We start from the raw sequence: 20,243 nt of genomic DNA on the forward strand, positions 1-20,243 counted from the left end.
CTGGAAAAAGCAGTTTTTAGGGAGTGACGGAGGAGAAGCCTGAAGAGAGTATATTCAAAAGGGATTAGAAAGAGGTAAGTTAAAGGTAGAACGGATATATCTTATTTCAGTTAGTTTGGGAGAAGGAAGGATATAAAAGAAATCCAGATGCAGTTGGAGGGGTGAGGAGAGGCAGGACCACTGAAGTTTGCAGAACTGTCAGAGGGTATTAATGAACAGGTGCACTTGATAGCTTCTGTCACCCCGTTTCTCATTATCTTACCAGTTTCAGGCATCTCAGCACTTGGCCAATACTTCTACTTAGTAGGCAGATATTAGATGTTTGCTGACCAGGTGATACAATATTTCAGATCATTCCATGAGCATTCACAGCAATAGTCTGATTTAAATATGACACAGAGGACACTTACTCCAAAGGTAATACGATTTTCCTCATTTTTTTCTCAAGTACAATGTCAATATACACTTCTTTTATAAGTTAACACATTCCTAATGAAATACAGATTATTAGGATAGGCGGTGTTTTTATGAATTCAGGCAGCTACATGTCTCCTAAAACACTGACATATATTTTCAGGGGTCAAGACAGTCCCTCTTGCCACTACTTACTGTCCCCCCAGCAGAGCAGAGGCCCCAGTGCATAAGCCGCTTCTGAATGTGGTCGGCCTGTGTCTCTCATCGCAACCTGAGTGACTGGCAGGTGCTCCTTATGGGAAAGGACTACTGTGTCGCTGGTCCTACAAAACAAATACGACCACCTTAACGTTATTCCGAATGACATGCAGAGAGGTAAAAAATAGTCTCTTACTGCAGCTCAAGAGGTATTAAGCTAAATTTGTAAATACATAACAGTAGGGAAATCAAACTGGTCATCTGAACTCTTACATAGTAACGAATTTAATAAGGTCATCTGAGGATCAGAGATCCTTGTTTGTTTATGTGACCACAGAGGAAAAAGTGGGCAGGTCCGAAATCGTAACCATCAGTGCGGGCACGAGATTACATTTGCACTGCAACGGAGCAGCTCACTGCTCCTTCCAGTCTAGCCACCGTGTAAGATTTAAATGCAGAACTTACACATGCAAGACCTGCCTGGCTTCATTAAAACAAAACAAAACAAACAAACAAAACCCTACCTGACTGAGAAGATTTAGGTTTTCAATTCCCAGTTGTTTTTTTTTAAACTAAATTTTCCAAAATTCCTATCATGGTTACTAGGCATTTCCTTACTTACTGATGCCATCCATTAAAAAAAAGAAAGAAAGAAAGAAAAGATTGATTCAAAAGCAAACTAAATGTATGATACCATGTGCTCTTAAAATTAATAAATGGGGTAATGCATGGGAAGTGCTCTGTCCATGACTGTCACCATCCATTCATTCGACCAACATGTAGTGCACAGCGTCTCCTTGCCAGGCCCTGTGTGTTGGGGACGTGGGCATAAAAACCACCATCAGTGTCCCCAAGAAACCTGGTGGACATTATAAATAATAACTAAAATATAATCGTAATATAATAAAATCATGTAAGTGAATATTTAGGACAGCATTAATGTCTATGGTTGCAATACAACAAAAACCAGAATGGGAGCCAGAGGTCCTGGGTAGGAAGCTGGTTGTACCACTAACCACCTCTCTGGGCAAAGAAAGAAGATTTTTCTGCACCTCGTAAGCTGTTCATATTTTTATCACGTACTTCAATTACATATGTACTTTAGGAACGAATAATAGTTTGTCTAATGTATCGTTCAGATGCCCTGTATCTGTGTAGAACCTAGGAAGTTTTCATTTCTAACAATTACAAAGCCCCCACTCACTCTGATATGTACAAATGGAAGCATCTCCAACTGACGTTTTTGCAAGTCAAAACAATCAGCAATTTCGAATGGTTCAGCCTAATAGCTTTGTTTCAAAAAAATCTGCATCACTTAATAGTTAATCATTCCAATTCTGTTGAGGCATCAAAAATATTCTTTTGAGGTAGAAAGTTCAAAATTATTAGCATTTTTTATTTTGCTTAAAAAAATGTAGCAAAGTGACTACCAGTGCATATTGGTAAGATAGGAAAAATTTGAATGGAATATCCTGAAAGTTCAGAAGCAATTTTTTTGAATCAGATAGTTTCAAAAAAATCGGACGAAATAAAACCCCAGGGCTTTATCTGGTTAAGGCCCTGCATTTTCTGTGCATGGAAGCACACAGGCAGGTCATCCCAAACACATAACACCTGGCTTTGTTGGGAACAGGTGGTCACAAGCTAGAAGGTGCCATGGATTATGGGGGGAGTCAGTCTGAAAATATATTTGTTATAAATGTGGGACTAACGCACCAAATCAATTCCTGGCGTTAAGTATCAGTAAACGTTACAAATAAGCATTTTAATTCCTGTCTTTTCTATTTTGGTAGAACATTTAGAGGGAAAATATAAGTGCATTAGTTATTCAGTGAGTATCCCTGAATTTTAAAGAACCCTTTAAAAGCTACATTTGTAATGTAGTGAAAAGCTACACTTTAATTGTTTTTAGCAATGACAAAACACACACAGAGCCCTGCAAAAAAAACTTAAGGAAAATCATAATGGGTAACTGTGTGTGTTAAGGCAGATATTATAATAAGTTCTTTTTTCATTCTGTTGTTTGCAAAGTAACTTCCCAAATCTGAGGAGACTTTAAACAACTCAGATTTGAAAATTCTTTACCAGCGCAGGTCATTCCCAAATGCCCATGCTTCATGTAGGACGTTACTCATCGCCACGGTCCCCAAACTCATTCGAAATCGCTGAATTTAGTTATATCTCAGTTTTTTTTTCTTGCTTCTCTATTTTTTTTCCCAACAGTTGGGAGCATTGCCTAGCTAGGCATGATGATTTCTTGCAATAGGTTTCAAACATTCAGTGAGAGGACTTCCAAAGCTGCTTCCTTTCTGTTTCCAGTTCCGAGGGCTCTAGTGATTCTTCCTACAGCTGGTTGTTTCGCCGCGGACTTTTTTGGAGGCATAACAGAGCTATCACGACTTGGAGCTCTGGGAAAAGCTACAGGGAACAAGTATCGGGTCAGCTTTCACATTTCATAATTGTTTGGGAGAAAGCGAGGCTGGGGACTGCCTAATGCTCACCATCTGTGGTTCCATATTTTGAAAGCTCCGGGCTCTCTCTCGGGTTTTGCTGTTCCATTTGCTGTTCCCCTCGGCAAACCCCCTCTGTTCAGTTACTGCAACCCCGTGATGCTCCATGTCCAGTAAGCCAGTCTCCTCTCCTTGCTTCAGAATTGTTATTTACACTTGCTTTTCCATGTACATCTTACCAGCTTGTCACCATCCCAAACACTAAACAAATGTTCGGCTTTGGAATTAAATGGAACTAAGAAAATAGATAGATACATCTTCTTATAATCTCATAATGAAGTTTTAGGATGTCTTTTCCATACAAGTTTTGCATATTTTTATTATTTTTATTCCAAGGTACTGCCGTCTTTGTGTTGATTTTGCAAGTGGCTTTTATAATGTTTTCTTAGGGTAACAAGCTCTTGATAGCAAATCAGTTATTCTACAATTCAATAAGTAGCCCTACTAAATTCTCATTAATTTCAATAATATTTCTGTCTATCCTCTTGGGTTTTCCTGGTAGACAACCAGATTTTCTATGAATAATGTAATCTTCATTTCCTTGTGTCTAATCATTTGTGGCTTTGAAAGGCCTCCTATATTTTTTGTCCCTCTATTATTCATTTCTAACCTAAATGCACTGTAATCAGAGAAATTGTCCATATGATAACAACCACTGTAAAATTTTTGGGGGGTTTTGCTTTATGAAATATTAGGAAAATCAGTTTGCAAAAATGTGCCATGTGTGCTTGAGAAAATTATATATTCTATAATTTTAGGTGCCTACCAAATCAAGTTGTTGATTTCATTTAAAAATATTCTGTATTCTTAATAATTTTTGTCCACGTGGTTTACCAATTGCTAACAGATGTATGTTTAAACCTCTTCTTATAATGGCTGATTTGTTCATTCTTCCTTTCAGTTCAGCCAATTATTTTCTATATACATTTTAAGTCATTTTGATTAGAAACATACAAGTTGGGATTATTAGGGTTTTTTGGTGAAATTAAAAAGCATCATGATATAGTGATAGTAATCGTTGTCCATATTAAGACTTTAAAATTTTGGGGTGCCTGGGTGGCTCAGCTGGTTAAGCGTCCAACTTCGGCTCAGGTCATGATCTCAGGGTCCCCTGATGGAGCCCCAAGTCACCAGGCTCCCCGCTCAGTAGGGGAGTCTGCCTCGCCCTCTCCCTTTGCCCTCCCCCCTCTTATGTGCACATGTGCACTTTCTCTCTCTCTGTAAATAAAATGTGTTTTAAAAAAGACTTCAAAATTTTACTTACTTCTGTGCATATTTGCTTGGTAAGTTGTTTTTAGCATTTTGCTTTCAACATTTCTACGTGTACAAACAAGATACACTTATTTTTAATACGAAATGATCTATCTGGATTTAAATGGCTATTTTTGTCACATTTATTGTGCATGATTACTCATACGTCCTTACGTTATTTTGTTGCTCATTGTTTCCTCTTCTTTTTAAAATTTTATTTCCTACCTTCTTTTGAATTAATGAAGTTTTTAAAATCCCATTTTTTCTTCCTTCCCTCTGTTGATTCGAATATTGCACTGTTTCTATTCTTTGGCGGTTACACTTAAAATTTGAATGTATGCACTGTAAGCAATTTCATGCCAACAAATATCTACGAAACAAATCTTAAGTTCACTCACAGTTTTATTTCTAAACATGGCTTTAGTTCCTTTGTCCATCACAGTCCTTTTGTTAATAGGATCGGATTGCCTCCTCCTGTTTCAATTCCATATATGCCGTGATACGTGACTGGTGTCTAGTATTTGCCTCTTTTATTTTTTTTAACCTCGGAGTTTACACAATTCTTTCCTGAATATTTCTTCTTGCATCTGAGACTCTCCTTACAAGATCACCTATTTTCATTCTGAAAACCATTCTTGAAACGTCCTCTTGCAGAGTCGGGATACTTCTTCTGAGTCCGTCTGTCGGTCTGTCTGGCTGTTCACTGCATCTCGGCAGGGGACACACTTGGAATCGGACAGTTACCGTACTCCCGCACAGCGAGGGGAGTGCCCGCACCCACGGGCTGGGCTGCTGCCGTGGAGGGGTCTCCGCTGGCTCCCACGGTCCTTGCTTTGGAATCTTCCGGTCACCTCTGCACCCTTCCACATTCTCTTTAATCTTTGGTTTCAGCACGATGTGTCTACAGATGGATTTACTTTTATTTATCCTGTTTGGTATTCTAGTATTTTCTCAAGTCTGGCCATTTCTTAGCTATTTGATTATCGCCCTTAATTATCGCCAACCTCCTGTTTTGAAAGTTGACTCAGACCCCTGTTCAGCCTCCTCCACACCATCCCTCCATGTCCCTGCTTTCCTTCCTCCCATGCGTGACTCTCCGTGCGTGAGTCCCTGCCACTTATCGACACACACTTTCCATTCCACTCGTGTTCTGATCACTTGTGTCTAATATCTGATCCAACAAGTCTTAAATTTCAATGATAAGATTTTCATTTCTAAACATCCATTTGGTTCTTTTGGAAATCTCAATCTCCTTTGTTGATAGTATCTGATTGCTTTCTCATGTTTCAATCCCAAGCCTTGTTTTTCCAACAGCTCACATATTTACTTTATCTTATGTTCTTAATGTATCCGTGATCTGGGATTTTTAGGCATCAGTTTACTCTGGGGTTTCTTCGGCCTCCCGCTTCTGTCCCCTGGGGCTGTGTAGCACTGACTGTGAGCTCGTGTGTGGTGGCATTTTATCTGTGGGAATCCTAGGGGAGGGCAGGCCTCCAGCAAGAATGTCATCTAATTCTATGATGAGCCATTGGTACTGCCAACCTGTGGCCATGCTAACTTAATTAGGACCATGTAAATCTGAACTCCAAATCTGTTGCTACCTGGAGTGCTAGCTGAAAGATCTGTCCTCTTCCACCTTCTCTCGGGGTTTGGAAGCCTTCTGAGACCTCCAACAATAGGGAGAGGTTTATGTTCCATAATCCTCTTTCGTGCATTGTGGGCCTTATCTGATTTCCCCTACGTGGCCATTTAAAAATGCAGTTGGGAGTGAGGGAGGGGAGCAAGCAAGCCTGGGTCAGCCACGGGGCAGTCATTTCATCAATCAGGTTAAACCTAACTTTAAGAAGTCTGATACTGTACTTTCAGTGAACGGGAAACATTAATCTGGTATTCCTATTTTGTCTTATTAGGAAAAAAAAAAACGGACATATGATTAGTTATTCACAAACAAAAATAGCTACCTTAACACTTTAGGTTTCAGATTACTTACACATCAAAGCTTATACCTTGACCTGGCTAGGGCATACTTTAATCTGTTCTCTTTCTAGAACTGTCTTGTCCAATGTCTGCCTAAGGTACATAGTTTAAGCAATAAAATTACAGTTTGCGCAGGGAAATTATATGGAAATCACCATTCACTCCGGGCGGCATCACAGTTGCAGTCATACTGAGAATCAAGGCAGTTCCCCTGTAATCCACAAGCACATTTTTGAGCATCAGGCAGAGAACCTCCCCAGTAAGTGTGTGTTTCATTGGTTCTTCCAACCCACCAGCTCACTGGGGTTCCATCTGAAAGACAAGTATGAGAAAGGTGACACCTACTTTGCCCCCCACTGCCTGCCTCCCCAGTATCGTGCTTTACTCCCCTCTATTTAAATCAGAGACGATTTTAGACGTGAGCAGATGTTAACTCCGCAACAGGATCATTTCTAAGAGGACTTCCAACTGTTTAAAAAATATTTCCATATCAAGACTTACGTTCTCACCATATGTTTTACTTTTATTAGAAAATGAGCAAGTGGTCCCTCACTCATTCAGGCATGATATTTACATATTTCTCTTGAGGACTCCAATCACATCATTTATTTGGACATAACATTCAAAGAAGAACTGTCATTAAAAAAAAAAGAAAGAAAGAAAACCAGAGTAATTTATACACTGAATCCCAAATCTGTTCGAGAGCCTAAAATGCCACTGAAAGAATGTAACGTTATGATGCAAAATATGGATTTCTTATCTATTAGCCAAAAACACTAGTACTATCCTGTCAAGTCTTAAAAGTCTCGTGGAGGAATGCACTTCTTCTTGCACTCAGTGGGTTAGCTTTGTATTTGGAAACCACAGACATGGCCCTGACAAGTCTCCTTCATGCCTGAGGCAGGTCCTGGGCTCAGGACAACTGAGGCCAGAAGAGCTCGATGCTTCAGCACAATGTCCTCCTCAGGGCAAACCCACAGCTCACCAACAGGGCCGGAGGCCGCCGCAGCTCCCCAGAGCAGAAGTGCAGGGCACCTGGGTGAGGACGATTAGGACGGAGGGCCCTCTGGAGGGCGGAGGGGAACTGCCTCATAAACAGAGAATCAGAGCGGGAGGAGAATGGAAGCAACCTCCATCAATCCCTCCATCAATCGGCCCGCAAAGATGCCTGTCCATTTCAGCATGCTCTCGCCCTCAAACTCTCAGGTTGTCCCCACCTGGCCCCCACGGGGAACCTGGAACGCATCCCACCTTCTCTCTAACTTACAACTGCCACTGCTCATTACGGCTCCCTGTTCGATGAGACTTCACCTTCTGCCGAGAGCCTCCCAGCCGGTGAACACACGGGGCCATATTCATTACCGCCCACCGCAGGCCCGCTGGGTGAGATGTGCACCAAGAAATCAATGTCTGCAACTTTTTTTTTTTTTTTATCCTCAGTGTGTTGAAAACTTATCTCTAGGGGGTGGAAGATCTTTTCAACTTAACAGATATTTTTCAAAACACCATTTTAAACATGGGATTATTCAACACTCATTCTTTTCATAGATGGAGGAGCGAAGAAATCATTGCACACAGATGCACAATTGTTTGTTTACATCTGAATTTTTCCTTTTCTCTATAGAGTAAGAACCAGCAAGTGTTGTTAAAGGTACAGAATGCATTTGGCTCCATCCGAGATTTCTTTGAGAAATCGAGAGAATTTGCAGAAGGAATCATTACGAACAACACAAAGAAGAAGAAGAGGCTGAAAGGGAAGGGAACAGGGCTCCCCAGCCTCCAACACCTCAGCCCTTGGTTGGCTGTCCTTCACTCTGGCCACAATGGCAATCCTTGTGGACCTCAGTGCTCACAGTATGGAGACTGAACAGTCTCCTGGAATCAACACGTGCTGTCCTTGAGTTCCCTCTTTAGCCCCCCAGAACCACACCCCCTGAAACCATCTACAGCACACAGACCTAAGAGCTGCTGCAGGAAAAAGGCCGCCGGACCCTAATGAGAGCTGAGGCCCACTGCCCCCCAGCAGCGCTCTTGGAAAACCACACGACCCAGGGCCTGCGGACACTGAGGCCCCAGCCCTGCGTTCTCTCCTCTCACAATTAACCCCGGGGTCCTGATAACGTCTGAGAATGTGAACACAAGGAAATTCTTGGGGAAAAAGTGGATTTCGACTGACATTCGCATTCCCAATCCACTCTATGATGCTCTTAAGCTCCCCGCTCTGCACATGGCAGCCGCCTGGTGTGGTTCCCACACGGCGACATTCTACTGAAGGCTGCCGGTGAAGCCTCCTTGCTGCCACTCCTCGCACTGAGGTGGCATCGTGCTGCGCACGCCCATTCGTGTCTATCGATGATGCACCGTGAACCAGTGCAGCCATTTCAAGGTCTACTAGGCTACACTATTTTAGGCCTACCTCATCTGCACCCTAATTAGGAGCTTCTGGAATTATGCAGGTCTGTGCTGAGTCTGTCTAAACGAGGCTTGTACTACAATTTCTCCAGTAGCAACGTATAAGAAACGCAACCACCTCGAGTGTGTAGATAATGAAGTCCCTCGTTTTGTCTCTTTAGCGGGTGTTTAACAAGTTTCAAAGCCTCTCCTCGTTCCATCTTTACCCCAACCCCAGTTAAAGACTTGGTTTCATTGCTGCTGTTGCTCTTTATATATTGCTATGGGAAGGACGACGATCAAGGAATCACTTGCAAATCAACTAGGGAGACACTGGCCCTCCGTATGGGGATTCTTTACTGACCCGGGTGGTGGCCAGGTTGTGGGACAGACCACACTCCAGTGTACATGAGTTTGCTCCCACATTCACTAGGTGGCATTGCTTTCTGACCCCGCTAGCGGCTGGCCTCAGCACTGCTCTGCCTCCTCCTCTTTTCCCCGCCCGACAGCCCAGCCCGCCTTGTTCCGAAGCACTGAGTTCCTCCCCAGGAGGCCGCTTTCCCCTTCCTCTGGGAGCACAGCAGTTTAGGTCAGTATCTATCCGGCAGGCATCAACTCACAGTAAGCACTAAGCCCTCTAGCGCTAACTACACATCCAGTACAGTGGAGAGATGCAAATAAGGAGCATTTGCTTCCCGCATTTTCTCGATGTTGTGCAATTAGGTCCTGGCGAGGTTAGTGCCTGAGTGCTAAACACTCTGAGGGATGAGTCCCAGGGCCGCGGAGTGACAGGTTTGGAACCTGAACTCAGAGGACCCTGACTACCGCCCCCCACTCACTCCGCTCCCAGATGCCTGATCAGCCTCCTGAAAGCCAAGCAGTGTCATGAGGGCAGCGGGCTTGCACGTTCTGACAAAATGAGGTATTTCAAAGGAAGAAAATATGAAACCAAAAAGAATTTTCAAGAATAGAATAGATATGAAAAATGAACCACTAGCAGGTATGTTGTGTGAGAGGAGCTGCGTGATACCAACATTGCTCCCTAGTAAATAATTACCCAAAAGACTAATTACATTCAGTCCATGAAAAAGAATCTCATGGAATAATCACCTCCAGATAACTAAGCCATGAGTGATGCCGGCCACCTTTTCTAAGATAAAACATTACCGAGGCGTCGCCGCCCTTCGTGGTGGATGAGCACCGAGCAGTCCGACAGCCTCGTAAGGAGGTGTTCATTGATGGGTTGCCCACTTGAGTCTGGGAAGACTCTTCACAGATCATTCACAGCTTTGAGCAAGGAGCAAACACATATTGACCCTGCTCTTCGCTCTGAAGAAAAGCATCTCTGTAACTTCCAGATTGTGACATGGGCGTTACGGCCACAAGTCCTCATGCACCCGTGTCAGGCCCCTGCCACCTGCAGGCACGATGGCTGATGCCTCCGACTACTCACCGTGGCCGGCTGAGAGCCTTGACTTCTTGCAGTGGAAAGCCAGCTCCTGTTGGCAGTGGTCCGCACGGTCAATGATGGCTTGGAGCTGGTCCATGCTGGCTGTGTACTTGAAAAACACAGGGTGGGGGCTTTCTCCATTTGAGCTTTTGACCCTGGCCAAGTGGGAGCCATTGTGCTGCACTGAGGTCCAGGTGGTGTCTTCTGGGCAGAAACGGGTTGGGAGGGAGGAAGGTTGGAGCAATGAAAAATAAATGTGAAAGTCGGAAACTTCTTTTATCTGAATTAAGGCTCTTACATTCGTAGCTATCAGATCTCTTTGAGACTGGAACCAACATAAGGGACACTGTTGAACTGTTAATAATGGGAACTCTCGTTACTGGAATTTGGTTTACCCTGAACGCAGTCAACATTGTCAGGGGGGCCAATTCTTAAAATTCCGTGTTATAATACTCAGAGTCATAAATAAAACTTTTTGTCCCTTAGTTTATTTCTTTCCATTACTGTAAAAAGAAAGCTATGTTTTTATTGTGTGTGTGTGTGTGTATATATATATATATATATATTTAATAAGCGTATTCATCATTGAACTGAACATCTTTTCCTCTGGTACTCAATGAAACACAAGAGACACATGAGAGGAATACGCAGCTCACGTGATCATGAAAAATGATAGGAAATAAGTATTCTTGACAAAAATTGACTGATCGTGTGTCAGCAACTCATTCAATGGCCAGAACTAAATAACGCAGCGCCTCGGGGTAGTTAATGTAACTATTTCTAGCAGTAACCACAGCCACACAAATGTCTGCTGGCGAATTCTGACATAGTTCGGTTACATTGATGACCTGTATTTTTTAAAAGAGATTTAAAAACAATGAATGAGCACTCCACAATGTTTAAAACAGAAGAGAAACATCTCGCCTTCTTTGACCTTCCCCCCAATACAGCTCCTCCCACAGTGTAAAAGGCCCATGGTTCAGTGGGTACGAGGCTGGCTTCAGGTTGTCCTAACTCCACCACACTTACAACATCAAGTCATGTAACTTCCTCCGTAACGTGCTTCTGGCACATATACGATCGGTCTACATATTTCCAAATTATAGGGGCTGGAAACAGTCATGTGAGATTTGTTCTTATTACTTTTAATGGTTACTACCTAAACAAGGTTAAAAAATCAAAACAATGCTACCAGGAACCCTCACAGCACTCCCCGCGGGACCCGCCACTGTCCTTCCCTGGGAAAAACCTAACAGCCACACTGGGGCTCACAGACCCCAATGCATCGAATACATCCAGAGATCCAGGGAAAAGAACCCCAAGGGCCATGGAAAGAACTCTAGCCTATGAAAAACATTGCCAAGTATTCAGAATCTAGCAGGAACAGGAACAGACTGTGAGTCAGCATGACTAATGCAGTCATACAGTCAGTTAGGGAAAAAGGCTTAATAGATCACCCCCTCTCTGCTCACTGAAGGGGCTGTGAGGGTTCCTATAGCAACATGAATCCCACAGGGGTTTCCCCCCCTTTAATCATGTTTTCACCAGACATTTTATATTTCAACATTTTCCTGGAAAATTACTTAAATGGACCTGGTGTTATTTTTTGCCATTACCTACTCACAGTCATGGTCAGGGTCTCTTCCATCAGAGGAAACGGGGTAAGAGCAGCCATGGAGAAGCCATGTGCTCGGCTGGGGAGTTCATCAGTTCTAATGTCGGTGTGTCATTTATTTTCATGGTTTATGGCACTAAGAAAAACGCTGTGGCTGAGTGGCTCATACAGGCTAGTGGTCACTATAATGGATTCCCGGTCTTGCATGGTTAAAATGTAATCAGAGAAATCTTTTTCAAGTAGAAGAGAAGGCAAAGCATGAACAGAACCTCAAAGCTGCCTTCTGAAAAAAAGAGAAATTTCAATGATTGCCCTTTCTAGAAATATTATTTCCAAGACCCCAAACGAGGGCACATTATGTTTCCCTGATGTGACACCACATAGGATTTTCATAGATTTCCGAACTGTAACTGGGAAGGCACCTTTGAGATGCAACGTAACCTCAGCTCTCAAGGATGAGGAGACAGACCAAGGAATTTAAGTGACCAGCGTGATGGAAAAATACCTCGCTGTTATTCACTGTCGTTTGAAGCACAAATGAGATCTGAGGACATTAATCATAATGAGGGAACATTCTGAACAGGATTTTTGAACTGTTGAATTAGACCACATCATATCGTATTCATCCAGCTCCGTGGAGCCTTTCATCTGCACACAAGCAGGGAGGCTGGCCGTGGCTCCTGGCCCACCATTCGCTTAGGCAAATCAACCTAAATTAATTTGACGGTTTGGTTTGGTAAGCAGGATATAAAAAAAATAACACTGACTCACCATATCATATGACACTCCTAGTTTCTCTTTATTTTGCCAAATTATATCCCCTTTGCAATTTGCAACACTTCCTACGCTGTATAATGGATCTCTAAACTACACCGGGCATCTTTTAGGGGAAAACAGGTGGTCGAATGGGGAAAAGAAACAGATCTTTATTTTCCGCAGTCAGGTAAATGTGAGTCCAAAGCATGCTCTGCTCTGCTCATTTTCATCTGCCTGAGAAAGAAGAAGAAGAAAGACCCCATCACAAGACACTTGATGCCTGTCTAGGTGGTCGGTCAGCTCAAGAGCTGGAAATTGATCTCAAGAAAGGGAAGGCAAAAATCCCCTTTCTCGCAGAGGCCTGAAATGAAGTCCGAGTTGGGTCCAAATACCACCCTTTGGAAATGAAGCCAGCTGCCTGCATCTCTTCCGACGGAAAAGGGGTGCTCGAGTTTAAAGAAGAGGAAGAGGTACGGCTCCGAACGGTCTCAGAACTCCACGGCGCTACCATCTGGAGGGAAACACCGCAACAGGTGGCCGCCACCTGTTACCCAGCCCAATGCTCCTGCCGCACAGAACACGAAAGGGAAGCCCAGGAACTCCCACTTGCCCAACTTCAGGAAACGATACGACGTCACCACGCATTTCTAAGCAACCCGGTGCGAGCCACTGGGCTTTCTGAGTAGGTCAAGTTCTCAAAGACTGCTGAGGTCCGTGACCTTTCCAGAGAGCCTCATGCACCCGAGCCTTCGCCTGTATGTCAAAGGAAAACACTCCTGGGGGGAAACTGAACTTCATCGTGGGCACCGATGTGCACATATGTGCACCCAGGGCTGGTGATGGCCAAGTGGCTGCTGTGAACGTCCAGTGGGGCCCCGAGGAAGATAATGGGTGGCTCCAATCCGCCCCTGACCTAGATCTTGGAGGCACGGCCCTGCCATGGTGTCTGTCTACCAGAGCCGAAGAGGATTTGACGTTTGTGTTTCACTGAGGGGAGCGTGGACTCCTGTAAACAGGCAGCCTCCGGGTCCTGGGAGAGGCCCAGGGGTGGTTCTGTCTCAGCCCCACCGCTTTGGGTCCCTCCCAATCGATATTTGCATTAGGGTCCTTATAAGGGCTGCCATTCTTGTCACAGTTGTGAGGCCTTGAGCTTTTCATGATTTACGTTAATATTTTCCACACAAGAAAGACAGTACTCTAAGACCCTGCTAGGCACCCCCAAGAGAATGTAGCTCCTTCATAGCCTTCTTCTCTTGGGATTTCAGAGGATGATCTTTTCACTCATAGGTCACACTAACTGCAGCTTTATGTGTCTGCTCGTTCATTAGTGTAGGCACCTGTTATTGAACATGGAAGGACACTTCCTCAACACGACTTACAGTCTCTTGAGGCAACAGATCCACGTGCTTGGCCCCGCGCCTGGCATCCCAAGTGCTCAATTACCGTGAAATGTCATTAGTGGCTCCCCTTGCATTTCAGCCCACCACACAGCAAGACAGCAGATTCATTCCTCAGACAGAACATTATGTATATACTTATAAAATTAGATATGGACGGAGAAGCATGTCATTGTCAATGAGAGACTATGGGTTACAATCTGTGCGCTTGGAAAAGTCGAAAAATTCTCTAAGCCTTCAATGCCGTATTTGGTAAATGGAGAGATGAACCAGGTGCATCGAAAGACTGCAAACTATTGTTTTCGCCATCTTCAAATGCCAAGGCGATTAACTGCTCCTGGCTGAGCCGCAGTCTGAGAGTTCTACTTTTATTGTTCGTCGAGACCGTTTGCCTGTCCACCCGCAGGCAGGGCCGTGCTGATGACAGCAGGAAAATGAACTTTCCCAATGTATGTGTCTTGTCTCCCCCTCGGGAGCAGTGACGGGACCTGCTCCGGAAGTGGTGCGTCCCCATGCGCGCTGGGTGTGTCTACTTTGGGACTCTCTTTAGAAGCTGCAGGAAATCAGCCAGAATGATGTCCCCTCAGTGGGAGCAGGAAGGATTCTTTCCAGGCAAAAGCCAATATAAAAGAGATGCACGGTCATGGTGGATGACAATCATCAAAGAGCGGCTCTTTTTTCTCTCTCTCTTTAGAAATTCTAACATTTCAACATTATAGAATTTTCTGTAAGAGATACTATTGTTACACAAAACTTGCCACGCATGACATATGATGATGCCATGCTTACTGTCTATCTCGGTTTTCCAGAGCAAAGCAGAGAACAACGAAATCACAACTCCTTCCAAGCAAAGAAAAATATATACTGCAGCAGCTGTGCATGTGTTCATGAAAGGAACTCTCCAACCCACACTCAGAGCCTTTTTTTTTTTTTTACACGTTTCCAAAAAGCGTTCAAATATACAGGCACACCTCAGAGATATTGCAGGTCTGGTTCCAGACCACACAATAAAACATATCCTGCAAAACAGTGAGTCAGAAGAAGTTTCTGGTTTCCATTGCATATAAAAGTTCTGCTTCTACCATATTGGAGTCAATATTAAGTGTGCAATAGCATTACATCTAAAAAAATGTACATAGTTTTATTGAAAATACTTTATTGCTAGAAAATGCTAACCGTCATCTGAGCTCTCAGCAAGCTGTAATCTTCTTTGCTGGTGGAGAGTCTTGCCTTGGTGTTGATGGCTGCTGACTGATCAGGGTGGTGGTTGCTGAAGGTCAGGGCGGCTGTGGCCATTTCTTAAAATAAGACAACAATGAAGTTTGTAGCATTGACTGACTTTGCTTTTCATGAATGGTGTCTCTGTAGCATGGGATGCTGTTTGATAGCATGTTACCCACAGTAGAATTTCTTTCAAACTATCAACTAAGTTGACCCGATATTCTAAGTCCTTTGATGTCATTTCAACGGTCTTCACAGCACCTTCACCAGGAGTAGATCCCACCGCAAGAAACCACTTTCTCTGCTCATTCATCAGCAGCAACTCTTCTGTTCCAGTTGTATCCTGAGATCGCAGCAGTTCCGTCCCATCTTCAGACTCCACTTCTACTTCTAGTTCTCTTGCTATTTCCACCGCTTCTGCAGTGGCCTCTTCCTCTGAAGTCCTGAACCCCTCGAAGCCATCCGTAAAGACTGGAATCAACTTCTTCCAAATTCCTACTAATGTTGATATTCTGATCTCTCCCCGTGAATCATGAATGTTCTTCATGAAATCTATGATGGCGAATCCTTCCCAGAGGTTTTCAATTGACTTTGCCCAGATCCATCAGAGGACTCACTATCTACGGCAGCTACAGCCTCAAGAAATTTTATTTCTTAAAGAAGACGACTTGCCAGTTGAAATGACTCCTTGATCCATGGGCTGCAGAACGGATGCTGTGTTAGGAGACGTGAAAACAACACAAATCGCACTGTCCAACTCCATCAGGACTCTCGTGCGATCAGGTACAGAGTAAGTGATATGCGAAAGGAATCTTTTTTTTTCTTAGCGGGTCTCAACAGTGGGCTTGAAACATTCATCAAACCATGCTGTGAACAGATGTGCTGTCCTCTAGGCCCTGCTGTTCCATTTACTCAGCACAGGCAGAGTAGATTTACTCTAATTCCTAAGGGCCCTAGGACTTGGGAAATGATAAATACGCACCTGCTACAAGTAAAAAGTCACCAACCGCATCAGCCCCGACCAGATGATCGGCCCGTCCTTGGAAGCTTTGAAGGCAGGCGCGGACTTCTCCTCTCCAGCCAGGAACGTCCTAGATGGCATCTTCTTCCTGTGGGAGGCTCCTGCACCCACACTGAGAATCTGCTGGTCAGTGGAGCTGCCTTCGGTCATGAGCTCGGCCAGATCTTCTGGATCACTCGCTGTGGCTCCCACAGCCGCACTTGCTGCTTCGCCTTGCACTTAATGCCACAGACACGGCTTCCTTCCTAAACCTCACGGACCGATCTCTGCTAGCTTCAGACTTGTCTTCTGCAGCTTCCTCCTCTCTCCCCGCCTTCCCAGAATGGAAGAGAGTCGGGGCCTGGCTCTGGGTTAGGCTTTGGCTGAAAGGAATGGCGTGGCTGGTTTGACCTTTTATCCACTAAACGTTCTCCACATCAGCAGAAAAGCTGTTTCACTTTCCTATCGTTCTTGTGTTCATGGAGGTAGCACTTCTCATTTCCTTCAGGAGCTTTTCCTTCACATTCACGACGTGGCTAACTGGCACAAGAGGCCTCCGCTTTCAACATGCCTTCCTCACTAGCTTGAATCATGTCTAGCTTTTGATTGAAAGTGAGAGGCGTGTGGCCCTTGTTTCAGTGGAACACTTAGAGACTACCGTAGGGTTATAAATTGGCCTAACTTCAATACTGTTGTGTCTTGGGAACAGGGAGCCCAAGGACAGAGAGGGACCTAGATGAGGAAATGGCCAGTTGGTAGAGCGGTCAGAACACATACAACACGTACCAATGAAGCTCACAGTCTTGGATGCACATAGTTAACGGTGTCTGAAAACAACCACAGTAGTAACACCAATGATCACTGATCACAGGTCTCCATAACAAATATAATTGTAACAAAATAGTTAGAAATATCGTGAGCATTACCAAAATGTGACACAGAGACACAAAGTGAGCTGGTGCTGTTGGAAAATGGTGCTGGTAGACTTGCCACAAACCTTCAATTTGCTTCCAAATTTTTGCCAAGTGCAAAAAAGCAAAGTGCAATAAAATGAGGTATGCCTATATTTAAAAAAGCAAATGCAAACTTATAATATTCATAATATGTTTAGTTAGCTGAATTACATCGGTCTCCCTCCCTAGTCTGAGGGTCTGTGAGAGAAGTTCAATCCCTCTGCTTACTCAGACACGGTGTGGCGCCAGGAAGCCCACAGCATAGCGGTCAAGTGTGGAGGAGGAGTGAATGAACGCCTGAATGGAATGTGTGACTGGAAAGGGAGGTGTCTGATTGTGCTGAGACAGGCACTGCTGCAGAAGACAGAGGTGAAAAACAGAGCATCTATACAAACACACAAACATACAAAGCATAGCAGCGTGGCTTGACTGGTGCCCCTTCCAGAGAGCGCTGTTTTTAAATTAATGTGAGCTGTATGTGAAGCAACTGGGCTGTCCTCTGTCACACCACGCTGCCGGCGGGAGGCCAGTCGCAATTCCTGTCACAGGAAGAAGGCTATTTAAGAAACACCGTGGCTTGGTTCGCATCCCCGTGATGGAGTCCATGGTAACAACGAGCAAGGAGTGCTGGGTTACTGACACATTGAGTCCATGAATCAGGATCTGAGCGGGGGAGTGGCAGGTGTGCAACAGACCAAGTCGTCGGTTTGTTCATCAAGCCCCCTGTTGATTCGTCTGAACCTGATGTGGAGTCACTGCTCCGCCTGCATGCCGTCTCCTCCCCGCGACAAGTGTTCCCATGGCGCCACGTCTGGGAACCAGCTTCTGGAGCGCAACTACGAACACAGCAAAGGACAACACGCAGGGTTTCAGGTGGGCACAGGCAGCCCCACTCTCCCGGGGGGAGAGCCATGGAGCTCACATCTCTCATTCCGCCATCCAAGAAGTTATGTTCTGTCTCTTCTGCTTAGAAAGGGGATCTGTTAACAAATGACACAAACAGTCCCTCCAAAGCAGTTTATTTTTTTTGCTTTTGTTGTTTTTATTTATTTATTTTTTTAAAGATTTTTATTTATTTATTTGACAGATAGAGACAGCCAGCGAGAGAGGGAACACAAGCAGGGGGAGTGGGAGAGGAAGAAGCAGGCTCCCAGCGGAGGAGCCTGACGTGGGGCTCGATCCCATAACGCTGGGATCACGCCCTGAGCCGAAGGCAGATGCTTAACAACTGCACCACCCAGGCGCCCCTGTTTTTGTAGTTTTTATACTAAAGGTACTAAAATTTATGCAGAGCATATTCCAGCACTAGATGCTTGAAGACTATTACCAAGGATATAGTTTTAGCCATTGGTTTAGAATTCTGTGTTTTGCATGTTTCTCCATTTGTTTATAGTAGAGGATACTTAATTGTCCACAGGCGTGGTAGCTCCATGGAGAAGGTGTACTCCACAGCGGACATATTTCCAGGCTGGGAGAAGAAGACCAGGATCTCAGGTCTTCCACTGTCAATAATGAGGTTTGTCAGGGGGCACCTCATGGGATCCTGATCAGGAAGGACCGTTCCGATGTAACTCTGGTTCATTCCTGTATTTTCCCAGGGATCACCTTGCATTTTTTAAACTTTCGATTAAATACCTTGCAGTGTAGCTTCTGCAAATATCCGTTGTCTTTGGATCAGCCTCTGCCTTTCTCTGCCTTTAGCATCTTGCTTTCCTTATGGCTTTGAGTTTCACAAAAACCCTCGGCATTTAACATTATTTGGAAATCCTCTCTGCAGTATTTTTTAACTCCTGCTCCCCATCCTGCTTTGTGTGCACGTGTGTGTGTGTGTGTGTGTGTGTGTGTGTGTTTTCCAGGTTCCATCCCAATCCTAATTCATGGAACTTTAGAACATTTATCTCATCACATAAAATATACTCACTTCTGGAGTTTTCTGTTATGAAAGGCAACTATAAACGTCTCTAAAAAACTTAATTCTCCAAAAGGTCCTGTGATGCAATGATCTGTACTTAATGCTTGGTCAAAGTAATGTGAAGACATACATCGTTATAAGTATGACTTGATAATAAAAACATACACCATACCAATCATTAAATTATCACCCCTAATTTTCATGAATTCCTACACACATACACATGCACACGTGCAGGCTTTAAAGCTCTTAAGACTTTCCAGGATTAGAGAGTTTGGCTGATGGTTCATTTACAGAATCACTGCCTTCGATACCGTCTTAAGGTATGTGGACGACTCTTGTTTTTGCAGCGCTGTGGTGGTTCTTTAAATCTCACCCACAGCCGCCTGTACAAACGGGAACAACAGGACAATGGTCCTGGACAGAAAAATGAAGACTGGCCCCAGAATTTTACATCTGCGTTGGCTTTATTTGTCCCTTCTGTGACGCGCTTTGCTCTCTTTCCATTTTAATTCTGGTGCACACAGAGCAGGCGGTGAAACCGAGATCTTCCGCCCCATGGAGGTGGCTTCTGAACTGTGTGTACATCAGAATGTCTTGGGAAGCTTCACAAAAGCACAGCTTTTCCTGGGACGCGGCCCCAGAATCTGTGCCTGCCCAGAGGAGAGCTGCCCCTCAGTGGCCAGTGCACAGGGGTGTGGGGACCCAGAGACGCCCCCTGTTGCTGTGGGATGCGGGGCAGCGTCCGTCAGTCACCGCAAAGCAAATGGGAGCCGGCTAGTCGGTTCAGTTAATTTGTAAGGCCACTCTCCACAGTGTATTTTTAGAAGTTCGTATTGCTGAGGATGTTACAGCCACCCAGTGGGCTTTCAGATGACACGTTACACTTGTTTTTATGACCAACAGGTCCTCGCTCACTAGACGAACAGCAGGCAACCCAAACTTCACCTAGTCACCGCGGGAATCCTGGTATTGCTTCTCAGACCTGCTTCTTCCCTGCTTTCAGGGCTCGGATCCAAACAGAAGACTGTCCTCCTCTAGGCACATCCCGTCCACCGATTTGGACTCTGACTTCCTCCCCTCCTCCGCTCCTCCGCTCCCACCTGCTCGGCGCCACCACTGTCTTGGCTCCGTTACGGGAGGGCCCCACTCTCCGGTCTACTTGCTCCCTCCTGGCACAGCATGCTGGGTAAAGGCC

At 44.6% G+C, this 20,243-nt stretch overlaps 1 protein-coding gene across 1 annotated transcript in view; it reads right to left on the reverse strand.

The window, feature by feature from the left end:
- The window catches only part of LOC103663318 (contactin-associated protein-like 3), a 133,806-nt gene that overhangs the window by 32,191 nt on the left and 81,372 nt on the right, over positions 1-20,243 (reverse strand). Inside the window, exons 11-13 of the mRNA XM_040620317.1 lie at positions 10,195-10,392; positions 6,506-6,662; positions 610-737 (exon numbers count right to left, since the gene is read on the reverse strand). Of these exons, the coding sequence (XP_040476251.1) occupies positions 610-737; positions 6,506-6,662; positions 10,195-10,392 (483 nt within the window). The remainder of the gene's footprint in view (positions 1-609; positions 738-6,505; positions 6,663-10,194; positions 10,393-20,243) is intronic.

This window comes from Ursus maritimus, unplaced genomic scaffold (assembly GCF_017311325.1).
Source record: "Ursus maritimus isolate PB19 unplaced genomic scaffold, ASM1731132v1 scaffold_34, whole genome shotgun sequence".
In the NCBI taxonomy this organism is placed as follows: domain Eukaryota; kingdom Metazoa; phylum Chordata; class Mammalia; order Carnivora; family Ursidae; genus Ursus; species Ursus maritimus.